The sequence below is a fragment of the Acipenser ruthenus genome, chromosome 17 (assembly GCF_902713425.1).
Source record: "Acipenser ruthenus chromosome 17, fAciRut3.2 maternal haplotype, whole genome shotgun sequence".
NCBI lineage: Eukaryota > Metazoa > Chordata > Actinopteri > Acipenseriformes > Acipenseridae > Acipenser > Acipenser ruthenus.
In genome coordinates, this window is record NC_081205.1 from 81,316 (window position 1) to 104,378 (window position 23,063).

General features: G+C 48.5%; 1 protein-coding gene across 3 annotated transcripts in view; it reads left to right on the forward strand.

The window, feature by feature from the left end:
* The window catches only part of LOC117423395 (trinucleotide repeat-containing gene 6C protein), a 40,627-nt gene that overhangs the window by 6,963 nt on the left and 10,601 nt on the right, over positions 1–23,063 (forward strand). For all 3 annotated transcript variants that reach the window (XM_058989660.1, XM_058989661.1, XM_058989662.1), the window contains exons 3-17: positions 322–419; positions 1,524–1,545; positions 8,982–9,296; positions 13,554–16,034; positions 17,076–17,279; positions 17,539–17,693; positions 17,988–18,068; positions 18,192–18,249; positions 18,497–18,642; positions 18,736–18,882; positions 19,877–20,026; positions 20,116–20,235; positions 20,587–20,670; positions 21,475–21,703; positions 21,857–22,024. In XM_058989660.1, coding sequence (XP_058845643.1) covers positions 357–419; positions 1,524–1,545; positions 8,982–9,296; positions 13,554–16,034; positions 17,076–17,279; positions 17,539–17,693; positions 17,988–18,068; positions 18,192–18,249; positions 18,497–18,642; positions 18,736–18,882; positions 19,877–20,026; positions 20,116–20,235; positions 20,587–20,670; positions 21,475–21,703; positions 21,857–22,024 — 4,423 coding nt within the window. In that variant the 5' untranslated portion in view covers positions 322–356. The remainder of the gene's footprint in view (positions 1–321; positions 420–1,523; positions 1,546–8,981; positions 9,297–13,553; positions 16,035–17,075; positions 17,280–17,538; positions 17,694–17,987; positions 18,069–18,191; positions 18,250–18,496; positions 18,643–18,735; positions 18,883–19,876; positions 20,027–20,115; positions 20,236–20,586; positions 20,671–21,474; positions 21,704–21,856; positions 22,025–23,063) is intronic.

Consider the following 23,063-nt stretch of genomic DNA (forward strand, 5'->3'; position numbering starts at 1 on the left):
AGCTGTGAAGATGTAGCTTGGATGTATCCAGAATAACATGGGTTCTAAATAATAGAAGTAGCTGACAAGGGTGTTGTAGAATAGAGCTGTAGCATTTGACTTGGCCATCTGAAAGAGAACCATGCCATGTTATGTGCTGTATAAGCTTGCAATATGTTCTGGATATTTTTTTTTCTTTCACTGTGAACCTTACAGTGTACTGAGATGACAGACAGACCTTTGGCTACCAGCAGAACTGACTACGTTTGAGGAAATTTGCAGATGCTTGATCTGTATTACTGCAGTTTTATCTCTGGTTCAACAGCTGTTTATTTTCAACAGAGAAGGAACAGCAAACGCAAGAAGAGAACCATTTGATGGAAGAAAAGAAAAAGAAAAAGCAAGAAGAAAAGAAAAAGAAGGAAGCGGCTCACAGAAAGGTCAGCGAATTGGTTTTACTCCCCATTGAAGGGCTGTGCTTCGTCCACAATGTGAACCAGCTGCTGCTGTGCGCGTGCCATTACAGGACATGTCTGTCATGTTCCTGCTAGAAAGCAGTGCCTGCTGTTGTGGAGGGTTGCACCTCTGGGGCTGTTGCTTGTTGATTGCTATACGAGCCTTGAGAAGAAGTCCTTAATGAAGAGTTTAGTTACTGTGCTCTTGTAGTTTATTACTCTGAGATTACTGGGTAAGAGGAGTATTGTTATTACAGCCTGTAAGAGTGCTCAGCCCATCTATTTCCCTTTTGATTACTGGAATGGGGCCAATATAAAGTGTATTCTTTAGTGACTAGACCAGAAATGTAGTTTTAACGGTGTGCTCATTTACTGTTAATATAGGCCTACTGTATCAGAATCTAAAGCCCCTTTCACACTGGCAGCTCTACCCAGGTCAGAACCTACCTGGGTCAAGACCCGGTGTCATGCGGGTGGGGTACGTGATTTCACACTGCTTTTGATAAAGCAGGGTTGACCTGGGTGACAGACGCAAGTACACAATGCGCGCATCAATGCCCCGGAAGCAGCTTGTTACTGACGCTTCCATCTAAGCTTCTCTGGATTGAACTATCGTGCCAAATGTTGATTAGAGCAAACGTTTCTTCATCCCTGCTGCAATCTGGCTCATGGTGTGTCTCGAGCAACGCAAATATGGCTGAACAGAATAAAAAAACGTTCCTTGCAGAAGTGAAACCTTCATGCAGGTGTGGCTGTTTGTTTTTGCTTTGGCTCACAAACGTCTGTCAAGCATTTTGTCTGGCTCAACCCGGGTACGAGGTTTCATGCAACGTGGGATTGTGACCCGGGTCCGGACCTGGTTAGGAGTGCCAGTGTGAAAGGGGCTCAAGTGTTTTATACTTCTCATTTAAGGTTTGTTTTAGAATCCTATTCTGTAATCTGATCAATGTGTCTGTGGGGCATTTCAAGGCAGATTTCCTGCTAAATTCAGCAGATTGAACCCTATCGATAATCCCTTCTTGATCTCAACATGGACACAGTTGGATTCTCGTCGTGTAACATTTGTATTTGTTTTTATTTCTGTTTCAGGCTGCAGAACAGAAAACCAAAGGTGAGTTGGAAAATCTGTTGTGCTCTGACTTGCATTTTTTGTGTGTGTCTGTAAATTTATATTCATTCTTTGTGTGTCTGTAAATGATTCATTCTTTGTGTACGTTTGTGAATTCAATTCAGGAGACAGGACTGTTAAGGTCTGTTTTGTGGGAGCTCTCAGTGTGCTTGAGTTTGGTTTTTCTCTCTTTGTAAGTACTGATGTGGCAGAGAGCACTTCAGTTAGAATTAGGACCTGAGTCTCTTTTGGACAATGTGGGAGCCGTGTTCCACTGAGTGGCCCACCAGAGGAAGAGGAGAAGGGGAAGGAGAAGCTGCAAGGTGATCTGAGAGAAATGCAGGGAGAGGAGAAGAAGCTGCAAGGTGATATGAGGATGAGATTGAGAAAGCGTAGGAGTGAGAGAGGTTGAAAGAAAATGGAGATTAAGTAAAAATACCATTGCTAGACAGAAAGAGTTCGAACTGAAAGAATAGCAAGAGGTAGGGTCATGCACAGAGGCAAGGTAGGCAGCAAGCATGAGCGGGATTCCTGTGTGATTTAAATATTCCATGTTGGCTGCTGTAAGATTGCACTCAAGGGGCCTCTAAACCTCTTCTAACTGCTGACAAAACAAGCTGGAGCAGCTGCGTCCTGCTCCCAGGGCCTCCAGAAATACCTTGCAGCTCTACACGGATATCATGGTGAGAAGCAAAATGAATCTGAGATACAAGTAACTGACTGATACAATATTGGGATTTGAATTGAAATGTCTTGTTTTTCATATTTATGCTTGTTTTGAAGAGGATACAAATATAAGAAACCCAAATAGAAGCATTATTTGCACACAGGGCAAGGACATGAAGATGACAAACAAACCCAGTTAGACCAGTAAGCCTTTCCCAGCTGAAATGAGTTAGTTGTGTAGCTGCTGGGAGCTCTGCACTGCAGTGGTGTCTAGAACGCACTGAAACAGCAGCTGGGCATCACGCTTTGCTTGTAAGCAGTTTGTTTCCAAGGATCAAAAGGACAGTCAGGGAACAGTCAGGTCTCCATAATAGCAAGGATAGTGAGTGGCTCCAGGGATGGAAATAAGACTCCCATTGCATAGCAGTTTGATCAATTCCTGGTTTAAATATGAGTTTAGGCACACCTGAGCTTGTTACCTATACACCAGAGTGAATCAAGCGCGTAGTAAAACCTGGAATGTGTGAAACTGCTATGCAATTGGAGTCTCACAAACTGCTTTCTGCTTGTTTGTCAAAGAGGCAGCCAAAGTTGAACCTGAAAATCTGTGCAGCTAAAACAAAAGGCGGCATTCTGTTTGTCACAACCTCAATAACTAGGACGTGATGGTACACTTTACGGTGTGCGTCTCTGACTGAGTGAGAAGGGGCTTGGCTTGTGGTTTGCTTTGACCCGTCTGATTTATTAGTTGCACTGTTATTGCATAACTGCCTCAGGTTGATAGTCTGTCTGCAGTGCTGTTCATCATCTCCTCCAAGCTGTGCTCTTCTCTTCCTGCTGCCTGAGTCGCCTCCGGGCATTTCAATTTGTTTGCAGTAATCGATCCTGTCTCGAATATTTCTGTGTATGATAATGAGATAGACTCTGGTGTTGTCTCATTAACTCCTGAGCCCCTGATTTGCACTCGCTCTGCCAGCGCGGGTCTCGGCTGCACGTTTGTGCATTGCAAGGCCATGAGCTACAGCAATCTCTACAGCAAAAACTTTTGTGCGTTATGTTACAGAAGTTCACCACGTTATTTTGGGAGGTTAAAGTCTGTTTTAATTTAAGGTCAGGAGGACAGACCGCATCTACAATCTAGAAACATTAGGACAAATTTGCAGTAAAAAAGCAAACCCTAAAAGCATATGCTTGAGTCCGAATGGAATCATGTTAATTTAAATAATGATGTATTTGTATTTTTGTCCCTCGTGGGACTTTTATTTTTATTTCAGCCTCTACGAAGTGCTGAGCACTTGACTGATAACAGCATTACTTCATAGCAAGCACATTATAATTCCATATTGGATTCATAATTTCACATTCAATTAATTACATCAACACTTTTGCACCAGATTTCATGAAATGTAATCTAATTACAAGCTAATTACTGTAGAAAGTTCTTTGTAACTGTCGCATTTATAAATTCAATAAATGAATCTTGTACACACAGTGAATGATGTTTTCCAGGTTGATTAGTGCGTGTAGTGATTCTGTTCATTCTGTACGCATGTGAAGTGAGAAAGGTCTCCGATTTGAATAATGCATTTCTGTCATTGCTGCTGGTGCTATGGCTGATACTCGGATGAATGCCTTTTATAAAACGGTTGCACTTTGGAGGAATTACAGGTGCAGTTCTTTCAGTTGTATTCGTGCTGGTGTGCGTTTATTTATATGTGAGTGAGTGTTGGTCCTGTGTGTGAGCGCAGGTGTGGTTTGGTGCTGGGTTAAGCGTTGTTAGTTTGGAGTGAGGTTTGTCAGTATGTGTGTTACCTACCTACTGTACCGCATGGTGTTGGAAAGGCTTCTTGCATTAGTGTAGAACACTGCACTTATTTATACATGTGCCTTCTCTTCCCCAGGGTTTGTAATTGGTGTGAGTGTGTGCCTTCTCTTCCCCAGGGTTTGTAATTGGTGTGAGTGTGTGCCTTCTCTTCCCCAGGGTTTGTAATTGGTGTGTGTGTGCGTGCCTTCTCTTCCCCAGGGTTTGTAATTGGGGTGTGTGTGTGTGTGCCTTCTCTTCCCGAGGGTTTGTAATTGGGGGGTGTGTGTGCGCGCCTTCTCTTCCCCAGGGTTTGTAATTGGGGTGTGTGTGCCTTCTCTTCCCCAGGGTTTGTAATTGGGGTGTGTGTGCGTGCCTTCTCTTCCCCAGGGTTTGTAATTGGTGTGAGTGTGTGCCTTCTCTTCCCCAGGGTTTGTAATTGGTGTGAGTGCGTGCCTTCTCATCCCCAGGGTTTGTAATTGGGGTGTGTGTGTGCGCGCCTTCTCTTCCCCAGGGTTTGTAATTGGGGTGTGTGTGCGGGCCGGGAGATGTGCTGGGAATAAGAGAGGCAGGGGTCCAGGGTGACTCCAAGGTTCTTAGCGGAGGAAGAGGGAGAGAGTGTGGTAGATTCCAGAGGAACAGAGATAGAGAGATCAGAGGAGGGGGAGGAGGAGGAGGGAAAGGAAAAGGAGGTCGGATTTAGAGAGGTTGAGTTTGAGGTGATGCGAGTGCATCCAGGAGGAAATAGCAGACAGACAGGTAGAGATACGGGAGGAAATGGTGGAGTCAGAGGTGGGGAAGGAGAGGGAAATCTGAGCATCATCAGCATAGAAATGGAAACATGGTGTGTAGATGAGTGGAGTCCAGTGCATAGTAGGAGGGGTAGATCAAGAGATCTACAAGTGCAGTTTAACAGGGGGGGCTTGAGTAGGTGGCGGAAGGCAAAAAAATCACAGTTAATGCAATAGCATGTAAGGCGTGATGACTGCGAATCCACCTGCTCAACATCTTCTGGGGGGAACTATAAGACTACAGTAGAAGGGAGGTTCCAAGCGGGTCCTGCTTTTAGGCAGAATGCAGACCTCAGGTAGAGAGCCTTGACAGAATGCACACCCCAGGTAGAGAGCCTTGACAGAATGCAGACCCCAGGTAGAGAGCCTTGACACAATGCACACCCCAGGTAGAGAGCCTTGACACAATGCACACACCAGGTAGAGAGCCTTGACACAATGCACACCCCAGTTAGAGAGCCTTGACACAATGCACACCCCAGGTAGAGAGCCTTGACACAATGCAGTTTCAGCTTTGCCACCGCAGGAGAAGTGCTTACTCTGAGGACGGGGGTTCATAGGGAGCAGTGAGCAGCCAGCATTGCCATGGCAACAGCCTGGTATCTGGAGAGTTGTCTCGGCCTGCATAACAAACAGCAGGGCTCAGCCTCTCTCAGTGCTGTCCAGGCCGCTGCTCTGCAAACACACTGACAGATGGGCTCTGTTTGCTGTTCACACAGGAGCTGTTTTCATGAGTGCTGGTGCATCAGGCTGCATGAAAACTTGCCTACGCAGGGTGATGAGAGCAACGGCAGGGCCTGGGCTGGAGCAGCTCCCCCAGTTATACAGATCCATATACCGGTCTACACACAGGCATCTGTGCCATTGCTGGAATATACCAAAGTGTGCGATCAGTAAAGAACAGGTTTCTAATGTTATTTTTCAAGACATTTGAAACAGCTTGATATGCCCAACCCAACAAATTCCTTTCATTATGTATTATTTATAAATCAAATACTCTATTTAACATCATGTTATCAGATTCACAAGTAAGGAAGCAAGCGTGTTTGAAAGAGCCGTGCCAAGGTGAGTGTGCTGCTGTACCGGGCGTGGTCTGACAGCTCTGCAGTGTAACACGGGTCTAGTCTGACCCTTGCTCTCGCTTAAAATGTGACAGTTTGTTAGTTTTCCATGTGCAATTACTCTGTAGAAAATGCAAGAGGCACAACAATGAAATCTATTGGGCTGTATGATTGAACACTTTGTCTGCTTCTGTACTTGTAACGTAGGTTTGTAGGTTGTAGATGCTGTAAATAGAAAGGTGGTAGTAGTAGTGTGTATTTGGCGACTGGTTGCAGTGATATTCATTGCCCTGGTGTTTAATGGAGGCTGTGTGGTCCAGTGGTTAAAGAAAAGGGCTTGTAACAAGGAGGTCCCTGGTTCAAATCCCACCTCAGCCACTGACTCATTGTGTGGCCCTGAGCAAGTCACTTAACCTCCTTGTGCTCCGTCTTTCGGGTGAGATGTAATTGTAAGTGATTCTGCAGCTGATGCATAGTTCACACACCCTAGTCTCTGTGAGTCGCCTTGGATAAAGGCGTCTGCTAAATAAACAAATAATAATGGGCTCTTCAGCATCGGCAGACCATTCACAAGATTGGAAGAGATTAGGGATATTACTTCAATCAGACAGTTTCATAGAATTGACTGCATACGTGTTTAATGTTACATTAGATAATATTAAAAGCTTTGGTTTACCTAAGTGGAAATTATATATTTAGATCTATATTTATAACATCAAAAACCATCTGTTGCAGTTTTGCTTAGTGGAGGTCAGTCTTAATCTTTCCAATGGGAGAGATAAGGGTTTAAACTGATCAGAATATTTATAAAAGCATATTTATGCACATATCTAAGTGTTATAATGTGTAGAAATGTGCAAGTAACAGGACCTGGGTTGCTGCTAACCTTCTTATTAATTGCCATTTATACCAACAGTAGAGCTGCCTGTTTGTTTATTGAGAGCGCAGGTGCTGCTGGTGACTTCGTCATAAAGGGGAGCCTGAAGACCTGACATCCTGCCATTTCAGATACATACTTCAGTGACAATAAAAATAATGCATTGTAATAACAAAGCAAGTTCATTCACATTGATTGTAATCACGCTTGTAATGAGATAGCAATTACACCACAACTGTAGAATGACATTTTTGTTAGCAGTGTAATTGCTGTATAATTACTCCACCTAATAAAAAGTGTCATCAGTAAGAACTCCTGTGGGGTGAAACACTGCACCCCATCAATAAAGGGGTGAAGTGCACAGTAAATACTGGGGGATTTCTTTCTGCTTCCTTAGGGTGTAAGCCACGACAGAAACCCAGCACTGACCTCTTTCCTGCCCGGAGTGCACAGCCCCTCTCCCCCTGACCCCTCAGTCGCTGTGAATCCAGGCTGTGCTTCTGCTGGCTCGTCCAACCCCCCCCCCCCCTCCCCCCCCCCCCACTGTACCGCTCTGTTTGGAGAAGGAGGAGGCTGTCTGCTCCCCTGAATGCTGGCTCAGTCATTATTATTATTTGTTTATTTGGCAGTCGCCTTTATCAAAGGCGACTTAGAGACTAGGGTGTGTGAACTATGCATCAGCTGCAGAGTCACTTACAACTACATCTCACCCGAAAGACGGAGCACAAGGAGGGTAAGTGACTTGCTCAGGGTCACACAATGAGTCAGTGACTGAGGTGGGATTTGAACCAGGGACCTCCTGGTTACAAGCCCTTTGTAGTCTGTCCGCCCCCCCCCCCCTCACTGTACCGCTCTGATTGGAGGAGGAGGCTGTTTGCTCCCCCGAATGCTTCCAGAAGGATCCACGGTGGAGCCAAGATTGAATTACCGGCTTCAGTGCTGAGCTTTTTAAAAAAAAAAAAAAAAAAAAAAAAAGGCAAAGGAAGCAAGCAGGTTGCAGGTTGGCTGGTAGAAAGCACTGAATTTAGGGAATCTCTCTGCTTCCTGTAATATATTCATAACGGCCTCGAACAATGAGCTGATTGAAATCCTCTCGGTTTCACCCAGCGAGAGACAGGCCTGTTCTTAATCGGATTCACTTCACATACAGCTCCCTGGGATGAAGCTGCTCTGCAGGTTAGAGCCTGATAATGAAACCTCTCCAAAGGCAGGGGATTGGATGATGAGAATGCGATCTGTCTGTGTGTGTGTCTGCCTGTCTGTATGTGTGTCTGTCTGTTTGTCTGAGTGTGTGTGCGTGCACCTGTCTGTCTTTGTGTGTCTGTTTGTCTGTGTGTGTGTGTGTGTGCGCGTGCACCTGTCTGGCTTTGTGTGTGTGTGTGTGCGTGCACCTGTCTGTGTGTGTGTTTGACATGAGCTAAGATTTCAAGTTCTCAGAGTGTCTGAACTTGAGAGTTTACTACATGATGTCCTTGCAAACATACTGAGGGAAGTGCTTAGATAAGCCAAGGTTAAGAGGCACAGGAGCTGGAGATTTCAATATAAAACTGCAGAACCCCCCTCATTTTGAGCTTCAGAACAGCCTTGATAAGAGCAGTTACCCTGGGTTTGTGTAACAGGCTTCCCAGCTGTCATTTAGCTGGGCTCTGAAGGCACTGAAATGTGGGAGCTTGGGGTGGAGTGAACAGGGTTCTGTAATGACTGGCTTGCTAGGGAGTTCCTCACCCAGTTCCTTTATTCGCTCCCAGGTGGCTACATGCTCTTGAAGACCAGGTTCATATTGATGGAGCTTCTTGTTTTTACTAGAGGTGTTGCAGGGGCTGCTCTCAAGCAGCTGTGTCTGTGAAGACCGCTCTGGCATTTTGAAATTCATCGTTTCTCTGCCAATCTCATGGAGCCCCAGGCAGGCACAAACGAAGTCTGGGGTACTCCGTGCTTTACGAAAGAAAGAAAAAGAAAGCAAGCAGCTTGTTCTGTCTAAAAACCAGGCATTTCTAATGCACGCTTACTGACAGACACACTTTACTGAGTCATACACAAGCATCCACACATATGCATATGAACATGAAGATTTGCTGACCTGTTGACACTTGCTTGCATGCATTCTACGTTTGTTTTATTATTGATATTTTTAATTGCTTTGTAGTTTTGTAATTGCTTTGCCAAGTGGAATCATGCCTCAATGTCACACCCTACCTAAGAAATGCAAACACATTAATAACGTTGCTGTCTTGTATTCACAGTGCCAGTATCTGCCAAGCTCAGCCCCAGCCCTCCCCACCCTGCCAATCCCAGCGTGACTCCTCCCATCCCCACGGTTAGCAGCAGCGGCAATGGCAAGCGAGCTCCTCCCAGCGCCCAGCAGCAGCAGCAGCAGCCGCCGCCGGCAGCCCCGCGCTTCCCTCCCCGCGAGGTTCCCCCACGCTTCCGCCAGCAGGAGCACAAGCAGCTACTGAAGAGGGGACAGCCACTGCCAGCAGGGACTCTCGCCACCACGGGACAGCCAGGGGCCAGCTCGCCCCCTCAGACCCCCGCCAGCCCCAGCAAGCAGCACACAGGTGAGGACAAGGCTGCCTGTTCTTCAGTCTCTGCACTCTTAGAAAAGGCTTTAACAGAACATGCATTTCTACATTTACAGCAACTTGCTTATTCTTCTTCACAGTTTTAAAAAAAAAAAAAAAAAAAAAAAAAAGTTTGAACATTTTGAGTACTGCTGAAACCCACTCAAGCTTTAAAACCACAGCTCCTCGTGTTTTGCAGATTACTGACTGTATGGGTTAACAAAACTGTTAACAGATGATTTCTGATGCAGGGTGAGACACTGGAGGTGTTGAACAGAGCATTTGTTAAGTTCCTCTGGTCAGAAAAGGATTTTATAGTCTAGTTGTTTGTTTTGAGATTGTAGAAGCCGGTATCTTCATCACTACTGTAGTTGGAGTTGGCACTGTATTTTATATGTAGCAGCAGTACAGTTACCTGTGCTCTGTGAGGTGCTAACACCTGACACTCAAATAGATAAGAGACCCTCATAACCCAAGGGCTGCTGGAATGCTGTATGGGAAGACCTTTCTTTTTATAAGGGACTGACTTCAGAACCACCCGTATTATATATCACACTGTGGATGCTTGTGCTCTGAGCAGCTGGCCTTGGCCTTTTGAGGAACACTGGCTCCCAGTGAAGGGGAAATTCTTCTATTTCAGTGACTCCGCAGACATGTCTGCCCCCTGTTCTTGTTTGTGTTCCCCTGAGCGAGGCAGCAGTCCTGTTGAATAGTGACACCCTCTCCTTTAGGAGGACCTTCCTAAGGCCTTGCAGGGAGAAGGCTGTCCTGGGAGTGTGGAGGAGCAGTGAGGGTTTACCACATCCATATTCCATTAGAACGCTTCTGTAAAAATATCTGGGCTTGATTGACAGAACAGGTGAGCCTCCATCCACCCATGCCCCACCCCGGCTCCTAATTCAGTCCTGAAAGAAAGGTTGCATTTCATTAGTACAGCACTGAAAGAGCAAGCCCCCTGTGGTGCTGACATGCTGCCCTGCCCTGTCTCTCAGCCCACAGCCAGCCTTGTTAATATCGCATGGAGGTGTCCCGGACCCCCCCAGAGGGGACTCTGCTGTCTGCGTGTCCTGATTTGTGTCGTCCTGCATTTGCATCATGTGACTGGGTGTCATGTGATCCCTGCTGTGTAAAGCAGATCTTCCTTGGCTATGTATGTGGAGGTGCTGCTACAGTGGCAAATATGTAGCAAGGTGGAGGCTTTACTGAAGCTAGCTGTTGTCGAAGAATATCTACAAGTTAGCAAGCTATATTGGAAAATAAGTAGGTTATAATTTGCAAGTAGTTTAAGCTATTTTTGAAAACAGTGGATCATTAATGAATGTATTTTTTTGAAAGGCTGTTGGCAATGATGTGGTGCCCGGATGGTAATAAATGTAAAGCAGTAGTCTTGCACTAGGACTCAGCTGGGCTCTGTGCTGCTGTGGTAGAGGGAATTTCATTGTCTTTGCATCTCTGATCAAATGAGTTTCATTGAGACCCAGCTGAGACCTGGCTCCTCATTCAGCTGCATTCAGACCGGAGAAAAGAAAAACGCGTTTCTGATCCGAGAGGCTGGGGATTGATAAAAAAAAACGGGGATTTAAACACTAGGCAGTAATTAAAAAAGGGTTAGATTACATCAGTGCACGTTTGGCTTGGGAAGCATTGGCACTGAATTAGCACAGAAGAAAGGCCTCCTTTCTGTAGCCTTTGATGAATTGTTTTTGTGAGGCAGTGGAATCACTTGTATACAATGAAATCCTTCATGCTGTAAGCCAGCTCTCTGTCCCTGGCCCCCTCTCTCCACTCACTCACTGTGTGCAAAGCTATTTCGCATTTGGCCCGTTGCCCATAGTAGAAAACATTTCTCTTCTATTTTTTCCTGTTTAAAAAAAAAAAAAAAGGCACAGGAATTCAGAGCATTCTTGTTTTGATAGGAACACAAAAAAATAAAATATAATAATGTGTGTGTGTCTGTGCGTGTGTGTTTATCTCTGTGCGTGCGTGTGTGTTTATCTTTGTGCGTGTGTCTGTGTGTGTGTGTGTGTATCTGTGTGTGTGTGTGTGTGTGTGTATCTCTGTGCGTGTGTGTGTATTTTGGGAAGGAGATGAATTAAGCAGAGTCTCGTTTTCAGGACACCCAATCAGAGAGCATAGCAGCTTTGTTTTTGGCTGTTCTTCAGAGAGTGAGCGCTGGCTGTACCTCTAATTGCAGCCAGAGTGGAGGAGGCTAAATATTCTGGGACAGCACAAAGTAAAGGGGAAACCGAAGGAAGCCCTTTGTTTTGGTTTAGATTGGGTGGTTGTTGTTATTTGTCTGGATCATGCCAGACAAAGGGACACCTTCAGCCTTTAGACTGTGATAAACAGAAAAGGGAGACAGAGAGAGGCAGAGAGAGAGAGAGAGGCTCTGGGGTCGGATCAAGCCAAGCCAGCCTGGGAGCTCTTGAGGGGCTGGCGTTTGCACACAGAGCAGCAGCTTCTTGGCAGGCTCACAGAATGAGGTTGAGATGCTGTGCAGCAGACACATTGAAGCAGGGATGGGCACAGCTCCACACAGAAGGTATCCTCTCTCAGGACGGTCGGGTGGCACCGCTCAGGTATTTCATCCCTCTCACCGCCCCCCACCCCCCCTTGTTAGCATTTCTTTTATTTTTTTCTCTATTTCAAATAATCAAAACTAGAAACCGCAGCTTGTGTTCTGTTGTGTGATTAATTTATCGCTCAGCCTTTCTGAGTGAGAGCAGTCGAGCGAGAAGCAGCAGCTCTAAGATTTTGGCTTCCGTTCAGGTTTGATAAAATGGCGTCCTTACAAACAGAGCCGCTCGGAGGAGGACAGTGTGTGTCTCAAGTGTGAAGTCCATTTCCTTTTTTTCCTGTTTTTTCGGGGTAGGGGGTAAACATGGTGCATTGTTGCAGTTTCTGGTTTTAATAAGAACAATCCCATATACGCACACACAAACACACACAAGCACGCACATACATACACAAACAAACACACACAAGCACACGCACGCACGCACGCACACACACACAAGCATGCACACAAACACACACAAGCACGCACATACATACACAAACAAACACACACAAGCACACGCACGCACGCACGCACGCACACACACACAAGCATGCACACAATCACACACATGCACGCACATACACACACGCACGCACGCATGCACAAACAAACACATACAAGCACGCACATGCACGCACACACTCACAAGCACATTCACAAAAATCTGAAACAATGCCAAATGCCAGAAGAGTGCTTGCCAAGTGTTTAACACTGCAGGAAATAATGTTGCCGTGATGTAATAAAGGGCATATTTTTTGTTGTCATTTTTCAGATGGTTAGGAATGTTCTGATGTCAAAAAACATCTATCAGTCCTGAGCTGAGGAAACTGGGGGGCTGGAATTCCAGTGACAAGAATCTAGATCAGCAGAGCCTAGTGGATAGAGCTGAGGACCAGGGGCCGGTGTGGGTTAGGGTTAGATCTGAGGATTAGGGGCCGGTGTAGGTTGGAGCTGAGGATTAGGGGCCGGTGTAGGTTGGAGCTGAGGATTAGGGGCCGGTGTGGGTTAGATTTGAGGACTAGGGGCCCGTCTGGGTTAGGGTTAGAGATGAGGATTAGGGGCCGGTGTAGGTTGGATCTGAGGATTAGGGGCCGGTGTGGGTTAGGGTTAGAGATGAGGATTAGGGGCCGGTGTGGGTTGGATCTGAGGATTAGGGGCCGGTGTGGGTTAGGGTTAGAGCTGAGGACTAGGGGCTGGTGTGGGTTAGGGTTAGATCTGAGGATTAGGGGCCGGTGTGGGTTAGGGTTAGAGATGAGGATTAGGGGCCGGTGTGGGTTAGAGTTGAGGATTAGGGGCCGGTGTGGGTTAGGGTTAGAGCTGAGGACTAGGGGCTGGTGTGGGTTAGGGAAATGTAGTATAGTTATATTTTTTTACTACTTGATTTATGCATGTAGAACCAGACAAACTGCAGTGGCAATGTGCTCTATTAATACAATAGCATTTCTGCCTGTTATTGACTAGCTGTCCCTTGGCTCCTGATTTGATTAATGATGTGGTTTGCAAAGCACTTTAAGCCAGTTTATACCATATATATTTATTTTGTATGTATTGTTGGCCAGTTGAGCTAGGGAGCTGTGTCAGCAAAAGGAATTTTATTTGCAAAACAACTGGTCTGTATCCTCAAGATCAAGGGGGTTAGCAGGGCTAGGCATGAGCGATATTCTCCTCTATCGTTTCTTTTCTTTGTGTTGCAGAGTTGCCCCACCAGAGTGGCCTGGGTGCCCAGTATGAGAATCTCCACTGGGGACACCAGCCCAGCAACCGCATCTGGGATCAAGTGATCATCGACCAGAGTGACACGGAAGCGTGGCCTTCCATTTCCTACAGCGAGAGCCACGCCCCCCCAGAATGCACCACAGATATTGACTGTACTACAGAGATAAGCAGCAGCAGCAACATGAGCATAGCCACGGGGGCCGGGCAGCAAAGCCACTTCTCGACCCACCACCCCAGCAGTAAAAACAGCGGCAACCACTCTGGAAACATGGTTTCCAACCAGGGCGGAGCCAGTCGGGGCTGGGGCGCTGCTCCCACCCACTGCCCCTCTGCCATTGGCAGCGAGGGGAAGACAGACAGCATGCCAATGGGAGGGAGGGGTCAGCCCTGCTGGGGGTCCTCCAACTTTAACTTGAACCTCAACCCTAACGCCAACCCGGCTGCGTGGCCAGTATTGGGGCACGAAGGGGCTGGAATGGGGGGTGGTGGACTAGGAGGCAACAACCCCCCTCCTCCCCCAAACCTCTGCAGTCCAGCTAGTGCCCCGCCAGCCCAGGTAGGGGGCGGGAGTATGGGCAGCACCAATGGGAACCCTATAGGGGGCAGTGGCAACAGTCCATGGGGGAGCATACTTCCACCAGACCCAACAGAGTCACGACCCTCACCGTCCACAAATGTGTCTTTTAGCGTCGAACCTCAGAACCTTAGCACTGATGGACCAAATTACACTAAACAGCAGCCCCTCAGCCCCATCCATGGCCTGCCAAGCTGGGGTTCTGTCCCTGTGGACATGGTGCCTCTTGTGCAACCACAGGTCAATGGGGAGGGGGGCTCAGTGTGGGGGAATGGAGACGCCAAGCCAACAGCTTCCAAGGATTCAGCTTGGGATTCTGGGCCTCCCAGTGACCCTGGAATTCTGACGCCTTGGGGCCGAGGCGGCAGTAATGCAGGGGCCTGGGGCCGATCGGCCTGCAGTGGAGGTGGAGACTGGGGCAAGCATTCCAGCGAGGCCAAAGGGTGGGAGACATCAGACTCCCCCCCACAGGAGCAGACCGTTTCCTGGTCCAACGCCCCCGCCAGCGAAGGAAGCAACGACAGCCTTGAAGGGAGATCCTGCAGGATGGAGAGACCTCATGGGGAGCTCGATGCTCCCCCTTCTCTGCCTAGACAAGACCTGGACCCACGGGTGCTGTCCAACACCGGCTGGGGCCAGACCCCTGTCAGGCAGCACACAGCCTGGGAGCTGGAGGAGCTGGCACGGTCTGATCGCAAGAACGACACGGGGGCCGACTCCTGGAGCACAGGGTCATCTTCATCATCCTCGTCCGGCCCCCCGCCAGCGCCTGCAACCGCCAGTGCGAACCCTGCTGCTGCTCACATGTCTAACTCAGGTGGGAAGGGTGAAGGGTCCAGTTCCAATACCTCGGCATCTCCGGGCTGGGGAAACCCTGCCCCGGTGATACCCACACCAGCCTCCAGCCAGCCCAGCTCCAGCTGGGGTGAGGCCGTCAGCAAGGAAGCACACAGCGGGCCTGGCGAGTGTGCCGGCAGCTCCAACTCTACTGCCCCCAAAGGTGGGATGTCCTGGGGTCAGGAGGAGAAGTCTCCCAGCTGGGATGACCCACCTGCCAAACCCGAACCTCAGAGCTGGGGCGAGGGACCCAAGCCTGGACATGGCTGGGGTACAGGGGCGAGTGGGGGGGGGGATTGGGGGGAGCCCAGGGAGGAGAAGAAGAACGGTGTGACTGCAGCCTCTTGGGAAGAGAACCCCCGGAATGCTGGCTGGGGAAAGCAAGGAGCAGGAGTCAGGGGAGGTTGGATGGAAGCACAGAGGCCCAATGCTCCGGTGCAAGGATGGGGAGGCAAGCCCCAAGACAATAGTAATAGCAGCGGCAGCGTAGGGTCCTGGGGGGGAGCAGGCACAGTGAAACAGTGCGGAACGGGCTGGGGGGGAGGGGGTAGGGGTGGGAGCAAGCAAGAGCAAGGGGGTGAACCTACGGGTTGGGAAGAGCCCTCCCCTCCCTCCATGCGCCGCAAGATGGAGATCGACGATGGTACCTCAGCTTGGGGAGACCCGAGCACCTACAAGAAGACTGTCAACTTGTGGGACAAAAACAACCCTGTTATTCAGAGCAGCCCTGGCAGCGCTGCTGCCAGCAACAACCACGGCAGCGCTGCTGCCGGCAACAACCACGGCAGCGCTGCTGCCAGCAACAACCACGGCAGCGCTGCTGCCAGCAACAGCACCCACCACCGTCACCACCACAGCCACGCCCAGAGCCATGCCCAGAGCCATGCCCAGAACCACAGCCACGCCCAGGGTCACACCCAGAGCCACAACCAGACCAACACCCAGAGCCACAGCCACGCACCCAGCAACACAAATAACAACCCACCAGAGCAAACCACACCTCATCAACAAAGTGCCCCCCAGAACAGATCTGTACTCGCTGGGCCAGGTAAATCCTCAGATCCTCTGATTTCATTTTATATTTATTAACAAAATGTAGAATAATAATGATAGAATATAATAATAGAATATTGCTTTATAACCTATGTTACTCCCCCTGCTTTTTGGAGACTTTTTCCAGAGTGGAGTTACACAGATGTTTTCAATGAAGAGCTTATCCAGAGGTTTGTATTCATGCTTTTGCAGGGCTGTGTTCAGGGCATGTTCTCCTGTGTCTGGCACTAAGCCCAATAGAGCAAAGAAAGAATGTGGATCCCCAAGCAGGTCTGGATTTTTGTGTGTATGTGGGCCAGCGTGAGGTGGATGTGCTGAAGCAGGACAGTCTGTGTTCCTGCTGGCATGGGGAAGTGCAGGGCAGCAAGCTGGCCTCTGTCCAAAGAGGTGCTGATAGGGAAGTGAAGCCGTGGGCTTGGAATCTAGACAGGTTTCATTTAGCATGTACCAAGATCCATCATTAACATCTGCAGAGCAGCCTGGAGCCTTGGTTTAATGTGAGCTGCAATAGAGGGCAGCACAGACAGCACAGTGGTTCCCAGCTACCAGATCTGCTGCTAATAAAGTACACTGAGTACCACATGAAATAGGAATGTTACATCTGTATATATAGTACTAGAAAACTGGAATACACTGTCCTGTTCATAATAGAAACAGCAAATTACGAGCTCTGTACTAGTAGACTGCCATCTGTAATTGGTCATGTTCCCATTGCATTGAGCAGACTCCCCCTGCTGACTGAAGTGCACCTCAAGCCAATTGAGGGATTAATTAACCCATGCAAGCGGAGGAAGGCTGCGGCTCATTCAGTCTGCACTGAGCAGTTTATGCCAGCATCTCGCTGAGAGTTCATTTGGCACAGGACAGGTTTTTAAAAGTTCAAATGCATTAAACTGAAGCAGCCAGACTGGGGATTTGAACAGGAGAGTGCTACAATGCTGCTGAGAATCTGTTTTTATTGGCTGAGAGGGGATTCAATGATATAAAAGAATCTAATGTGAGAGCAGCCTCTCATGGACCTGTGCCTCTCTTTCAGGATGGGGAGACTTGCCCAGCGCTCGGCCGAAACCTGAGCCCTCGTGGGGGGAGCCCATCTCCACGGCAACAGCGGTGGATAACGGGACCTCGGCCTGGGGGAAGCCCCCTGGCAGCTGTGGGGGGTGGGGGGACAACCCCTCCGATCCGTCAGGGCCCTACGGCAGGGTGAACCCCCCCTCAGGACCGGCCCCCTGCAAGCCAGGTACTGTGAAGCTCCTGAGACTTGCATTGCTTTCTGTGGGTTAATACTGCCATCAGCTGGCAACAAGGTGTAACTGCTGAACCACATTTATACAAACATCTGTATTACTTCATTATTATTGCATGAAAACGAACTGTGAGATAAAAAATCGTGTGAAATGACTTATGGGATTGGTCCATGTTTTTTAATCACAGATAACCAATACCTTAAGATGCATCTCATGAGTTGTACTGAGCTGTTTTTTTGTTCCCTGCACTAGCCTCCAAATCTATGCAAGATGGTTGGGGAGGCAGTCCGGACGAGCTGGGCGGGTGGGATCGGGAGGAGGGGGATGTGTGGAACAGCGCTGCTTCCCAGGAGAACAACTTGCCCTGCAGCTCCTGGGGGAACCTGCCCAAGAAGGGACCGCAAAAGGTGGGAGAGGGCCGGGGCTTGCAGGAGGGGCGCTTACACTGGAGCCGGTTGGATTGTAAAGACCTTTCACCTTGTGTCACAAGCTTGTGCATTTAGCACAAGTATCAGTCCAATAAAACGTATCACAATCCCACTGGCAAAAAAAACGTTTTGTGTTCAGTGCGTATCCATTCAAGGCCGTAGCATGTGAACTCGTAAGATAACGGACCTACCATATGAACCCATTGTGTTAAATGGGCAGCGCATTGTGTTAAATGGGCAACACATGATCTCCGTCCCGTCCCGTCTTCCCAGGTCATCAAGGTCCCCAGCAAGCAGGACGAGGCCTGGATCCTGAGCCGGCTGATCAAACAGCTCACAGACATTGGCTTCCCGGTGAGTGACTGCGCCCTGGCAACTACACTGTGACACTGTTAACTTGAACTACCAGTGGAGTGACATTAAATATGCTTCTGGGCCCCGGTTTGCTCTTTGATTGTCTCTTTTCCCTGAATGCAGCGGGAGCCGGCTGAGGAAGCCCTGAAGAGCAACAGCATGAACCTGGACCAGGCGATGAGTGAGTGACTGCAGCAGGGTTAGAACAAAACAGCATGGTGGAAGAACATAGAGTGCTTGAGTCAGTTCATGTTAACCAGGAGGAGGATGTGTGCATTAGAATAAATATCTTCTATCTGTCTATCTATCTATCTGTCTATCTCTATTTATCTATATCTCTATCTCTCTATCTATCTCTCTATCTATCTCTCTATCTCTATCTATCTATCTATCTATCTATCTGTATTGTTTTACACTCACTCTTCCAGGCGCCCTGCTGGAAAAGAAGAGCGAGCTGGACAGGCGGGGGATGGGAATGTGCGACTACAACGGCCTGCTGTCCAAACCGCTGGGCTGCCGGCCCCCCGCAATCTCCAAAGAGTCTTCCTCAGACCGCTCCCCTTTCCTCGATAAGGTAGGAAGACTCTTCAGCCCCTGCAAACACACACAGTCATCAATGTAACTGCTGATTCCTGGACTTCATGCCTTGTCTTTGTCCTCTGATCAGGACGGCGGCCTAGTGGAAGACGCCCCAGCCTCACCATTTTTGCCTTCTCCGAGCCTGAAGCTCCCACTCTCCAGCAGTGCCCTGCCCAGCCAGGCCCTGGGCGGGGTCCCCTTGGGGCTGGCCATGCAAAACATGAACAACAGACAGGTAGGAGAGGAGAGGCGAGGGGAGGAGAGGAGGGGGAGGAGAGAGAGGGGAGGGGAGGGGAGGAGAGAGAGGGGAGGGGAGGAGAGAGAGGAGAGAGAGGGGAGGAGAGAGGGAGGGGAGGAGAGAGAGGGGAGGGGAGGGGAGGAGAGAGGGAGGGGAGGGGAGGAGAGAGAGGGGAGGAGAGAGGGAGGGGAGGGGAGGAGAGAGAGAGGGGAGGAGAGGGAGGAGAGGGAGGAGAGAGAGAGAGGAGAGGAGGGGAGAGGGGAGAGAGAGAGGGGGGGAGGGGGGAGGGAGAGGGGAGGTGAGGGGAGGAGAAGAGAAGAGAGAGGAGAAGGAGAGGGAGGAGAGGGATTCAATTCCAGAACAGCTCAAATTGAAGACAAGCTGATCCGATCCAGATTTTTTAAAATTTGCCAAGACAGGGGGAACATTTCCTGAGTAGACAGGGGAAGAGAGGGCAATGAGAGCTCTGTGTTACAACAACGAGAGGAGCAAGACCTCAGTTCTGATCTCATCTGAAGGACATGTTTGTGGAGTACATTATCATTAAATACAAGAACTAGCAGTTGTGCTATTTGTAGTTCAGGAGCATTGATTGTGAGCAACAGCAATACGATATACGTGTTTAACAAACAAGACATCCCCCTGTGAAACTTGTATTGGTCACATCAGCTGTAACTGTATTGGAACTCAAGTTCGCTGTTTGTGGGAACTGTTTTGAGAATTGTGCTTATAGTTTCAGGAATTTTGCTTTAGCAATTGAGAAACTGTAAAGGTACATATACATTGTAAAATGGCAAAGTCCAGTCTTTTTCTACAGGGTCCTACACAGGGTTCTACAGGCTCCTGCACAGAAACCGGGGGACTGTTTGTTTTGATGGGACGTTTTTCAACATTTGGATTTCAGAGGACCTGGGCTCCTAGCAGCTGCCCCTCTGTTCCAGCGCTGCCTCTAACAGCCCCTGCCCCTCTCCCCTCTCTCCTCTCCCCTCAGATGCAGAGCAGCATGTTTGGCAATAGCGGAGCAGCACAATTCAGGGCCATGCAGCAGCAGCAGCAGCAGCAGCAGCAGCCAGCAGTGCCGCCTCTCAACTCCTCCCAGCCTAGTGTTCGCGCTCAAGTGCCTCAGTTTCTCTCCCCTCAGGTCAGTGAGTAGGACTGCATGCCGCACTTAATTCTTTCTGTGTGTTTCCCACGTAGTGCTTTTCTAACGTGATTTCTTCCTGTTTTCAGGTTCAAGCACAGCTCTTGCAGTTTGCAGCAAAAAACATTGGTCTGAACCCTGCACTTTTAACCTCACCAATGAACCCTCAGCACATGACCCTGTTGAACCAGCTCTACCAACTGCAGCTGGTGAGTCCTGCCCTGCCCTGCGCTGTGTGATCTGCCTCTGCCAGGCTCTACCCTTTGTAAACTGCCTGTGCCAGTCAGTCCCTGTGTGAGATTTTCCATCTGCAATAGATATGTGCACCTTCTTATAACGAGTGCCTTCCAAGGATGCTATTAAACTGCACTTTGCATTTTCACAAATAAATTTATGTAGTTCAGTGATGAAATGTAAAGGCTCCATCAGATAGCTTTGTTTTGTATTTATTCCCCGCTCATAGAGCATTGTGCCTGCACTCCTGTAATCTCGCTCTCTCACGCTCTCGCTCTCTCTCTCTCGCTCTCGCTCTCTCACGCTCTTGCTCTCGCTCTCCACAGTCGTACCAGCGTTTACAAATCCAGCAGCAGATGTTGCAGGCTCAGCGCAGTGTTTCCGGTCCCATGAGACAGCAAGAGCAGCAGGTGAGCCCTTTCCGATGCAGCTCGGTTATCAGAAGCAGAGCCCTAGACCAGTCCATCCACACGTATATTATTAGTATGATTCTTATTAGTTGTTGCAGTTCACAATGTTTTGTGATGAATGATGTTCAAGTATTGTCCACAAGGGAGAGCACTCTCCTTAGAAACTAAATAGTGTTACATAGTGTTTCAGAACCTTCTCATTACAAGGGATGGTTAAGTAAACTGGTCTTGGCTAATTCTGAAGTTTTTTCAATTCTGTTTTGGTTTGTGGTTTCTTTCCGAGGACCAGCCCAATGTTCTGTGGTTTCCCTTTTCCCCACCCCAGTAAACAAACTACATTGTTGCTTAAGCTGGTTTTGTGTTCCGCCTGCCGTTAACGGACGTTAACACTCTGCGTCGTTAAGAGGTTATGGGAGGCGTCTTTGTTAACAACGCAGGTGGAGAAAATAAATGAAGTCAAATTGAAGTTGAGTTTTTTGAAGTTGAGTTCTTTGGATGAAAATCACCATTTCCAATTCCTATTAACATTTCCATAATGCTGAACTGTATGCGATATTGAGACAGGTCAGGCATTGAGCATTTCCGTGCTGAACTGTATGTTATTTTTGTTTGCGATCAGAGTGCTGATTTATAATTTTGGTTTCAGTGTCATAGTGAAATTAAGTGGGGTGGCTGCGTATATGTTTTATTGTTTTTAATAGATCATTGGAAGATATTGATCTTAGACATGGAGAGAAATCTTTCTACCACATCCCACAGTGTCGGTTTGTTGTGTGAATTTCTCTCTGCTCTTCTTGCACGTAGGTCGCACGTACAATCAATAACATGCAGCAGCAAATCCAACAGCACCAGCGACAGCTGGCCCAGGCCCTTCTCATGAAGCAGCAGCCTCCACCTCATCCCAGCATGCACCCTGGCACAGGAAAATCAGCCCTGGATAGCTTTCCACCCCACCTCCAGGCTCCGGGCCTACCTGACCTGCAGACCAAAGAGCAGCAGTGTTCTCCGAACTCCTTCCCCCCTCACCCACTCTGTGAGTATAAACCCTCCCCCTCACCCACTCCTGAGTACCAGCCTATCTCATAATTGTGTCTGAAGACTGGCTTCAAAACTTAGCTGCAGTATCAATTCTATAAAGAGCAATTTTGAGACTTGGTGTGAAACTTTGTAGTTTTTATCCCTGCAGCTGGACTGAATCCAAACATGAATGTAAACAGCATGGACGTGGGTAGCGGTCTGTCCATGAAGGACTCCTCTCAGTCTCAGTCCCGTCTCCCGCAGTGGACACACCCCAATTCCATGGAGAACCTCTCTGGCACCTCCACTCCTCTGGAGCAGAACCTCAGCAAGCACGGTATGGGTGGGTGTGTGATTGAAACAGAAGAAATGTGATAGGGGGCTTCTTCGTGTGCTGGGCTGGCATCAGTGAGTTTGTGTTCGAGAGGAAATTAAACATGAACAACAACACACGGCAGTTTAGGACAAAAATGAAAACAAGCAGAAACAATGGCCCTTTGGGTGGTTTATGGGGGTTTGTGATGAATTTTAAACTACTGCAGATGCTGCAGTCTTTGTTTGCCTGAGTGCTGACATAGTCTGCTTACATTTCCCTACGATTATCAGTCTCTACTGTGCGACACTTCGGACCATGCAGCCTTCTATAACAGTGTCCAGTGACAACCTTCGCAGAGCATATGTGTAAATGCTGTGCTGCAGTTTTGTTTCCGGATACATTCGGAGGTTTGAGCAGTTGCTGGTACATGCTGCAATGGGAGTTCTAATCTTGCAGCATTTCCTGTGTTGATCAGATTATGACCATGGTCATCTTATCTAGTTCAGTTCTCAGACCACAACACTGATAGCAGACCCTGTGCACCAGGACACCAGTAGAGGCCCAAACACATCCTGTGCACAAGCCCCTTGAAGTGAACACTCCTGCTAGTATTGGGGATATTACCAGTTAACAATGATTACCCCTTCATGCAGCATGTAGGGCATCTGCTTTTCTACTGGTAAGAACAACGGAGGGGAATGCTGCAGAATCACTTAGGCAGCACACACACACACACACACAAGAATCCATTGTTATTCCTGAGAAGTTAGTGGTTTCAGTTTGGAAAGGTATGTATTTAGGATGTAATGCATTGGGATGTGGGTCTCTTCCCACGGTGTCTCGGTACAGGGGTGCAGGAAGACGTCCCTCAGAGTCCATTTCCAGCTCTGTGTCTGATTGTGTGAGTGTGTGTTAAACAGGGCCGCCCCCCACAATGCGTGTGCTGCTGTTGTTTCCTGGGAGCTTCTCCTGCTTGGTGGGGCAGAAGGTGGAGTGGTTGCAGCAGGTCAGACAGTAAGTCAGTGTCTTAGCCTGGGTTTCAAAAGAGGATCAAGGTTTT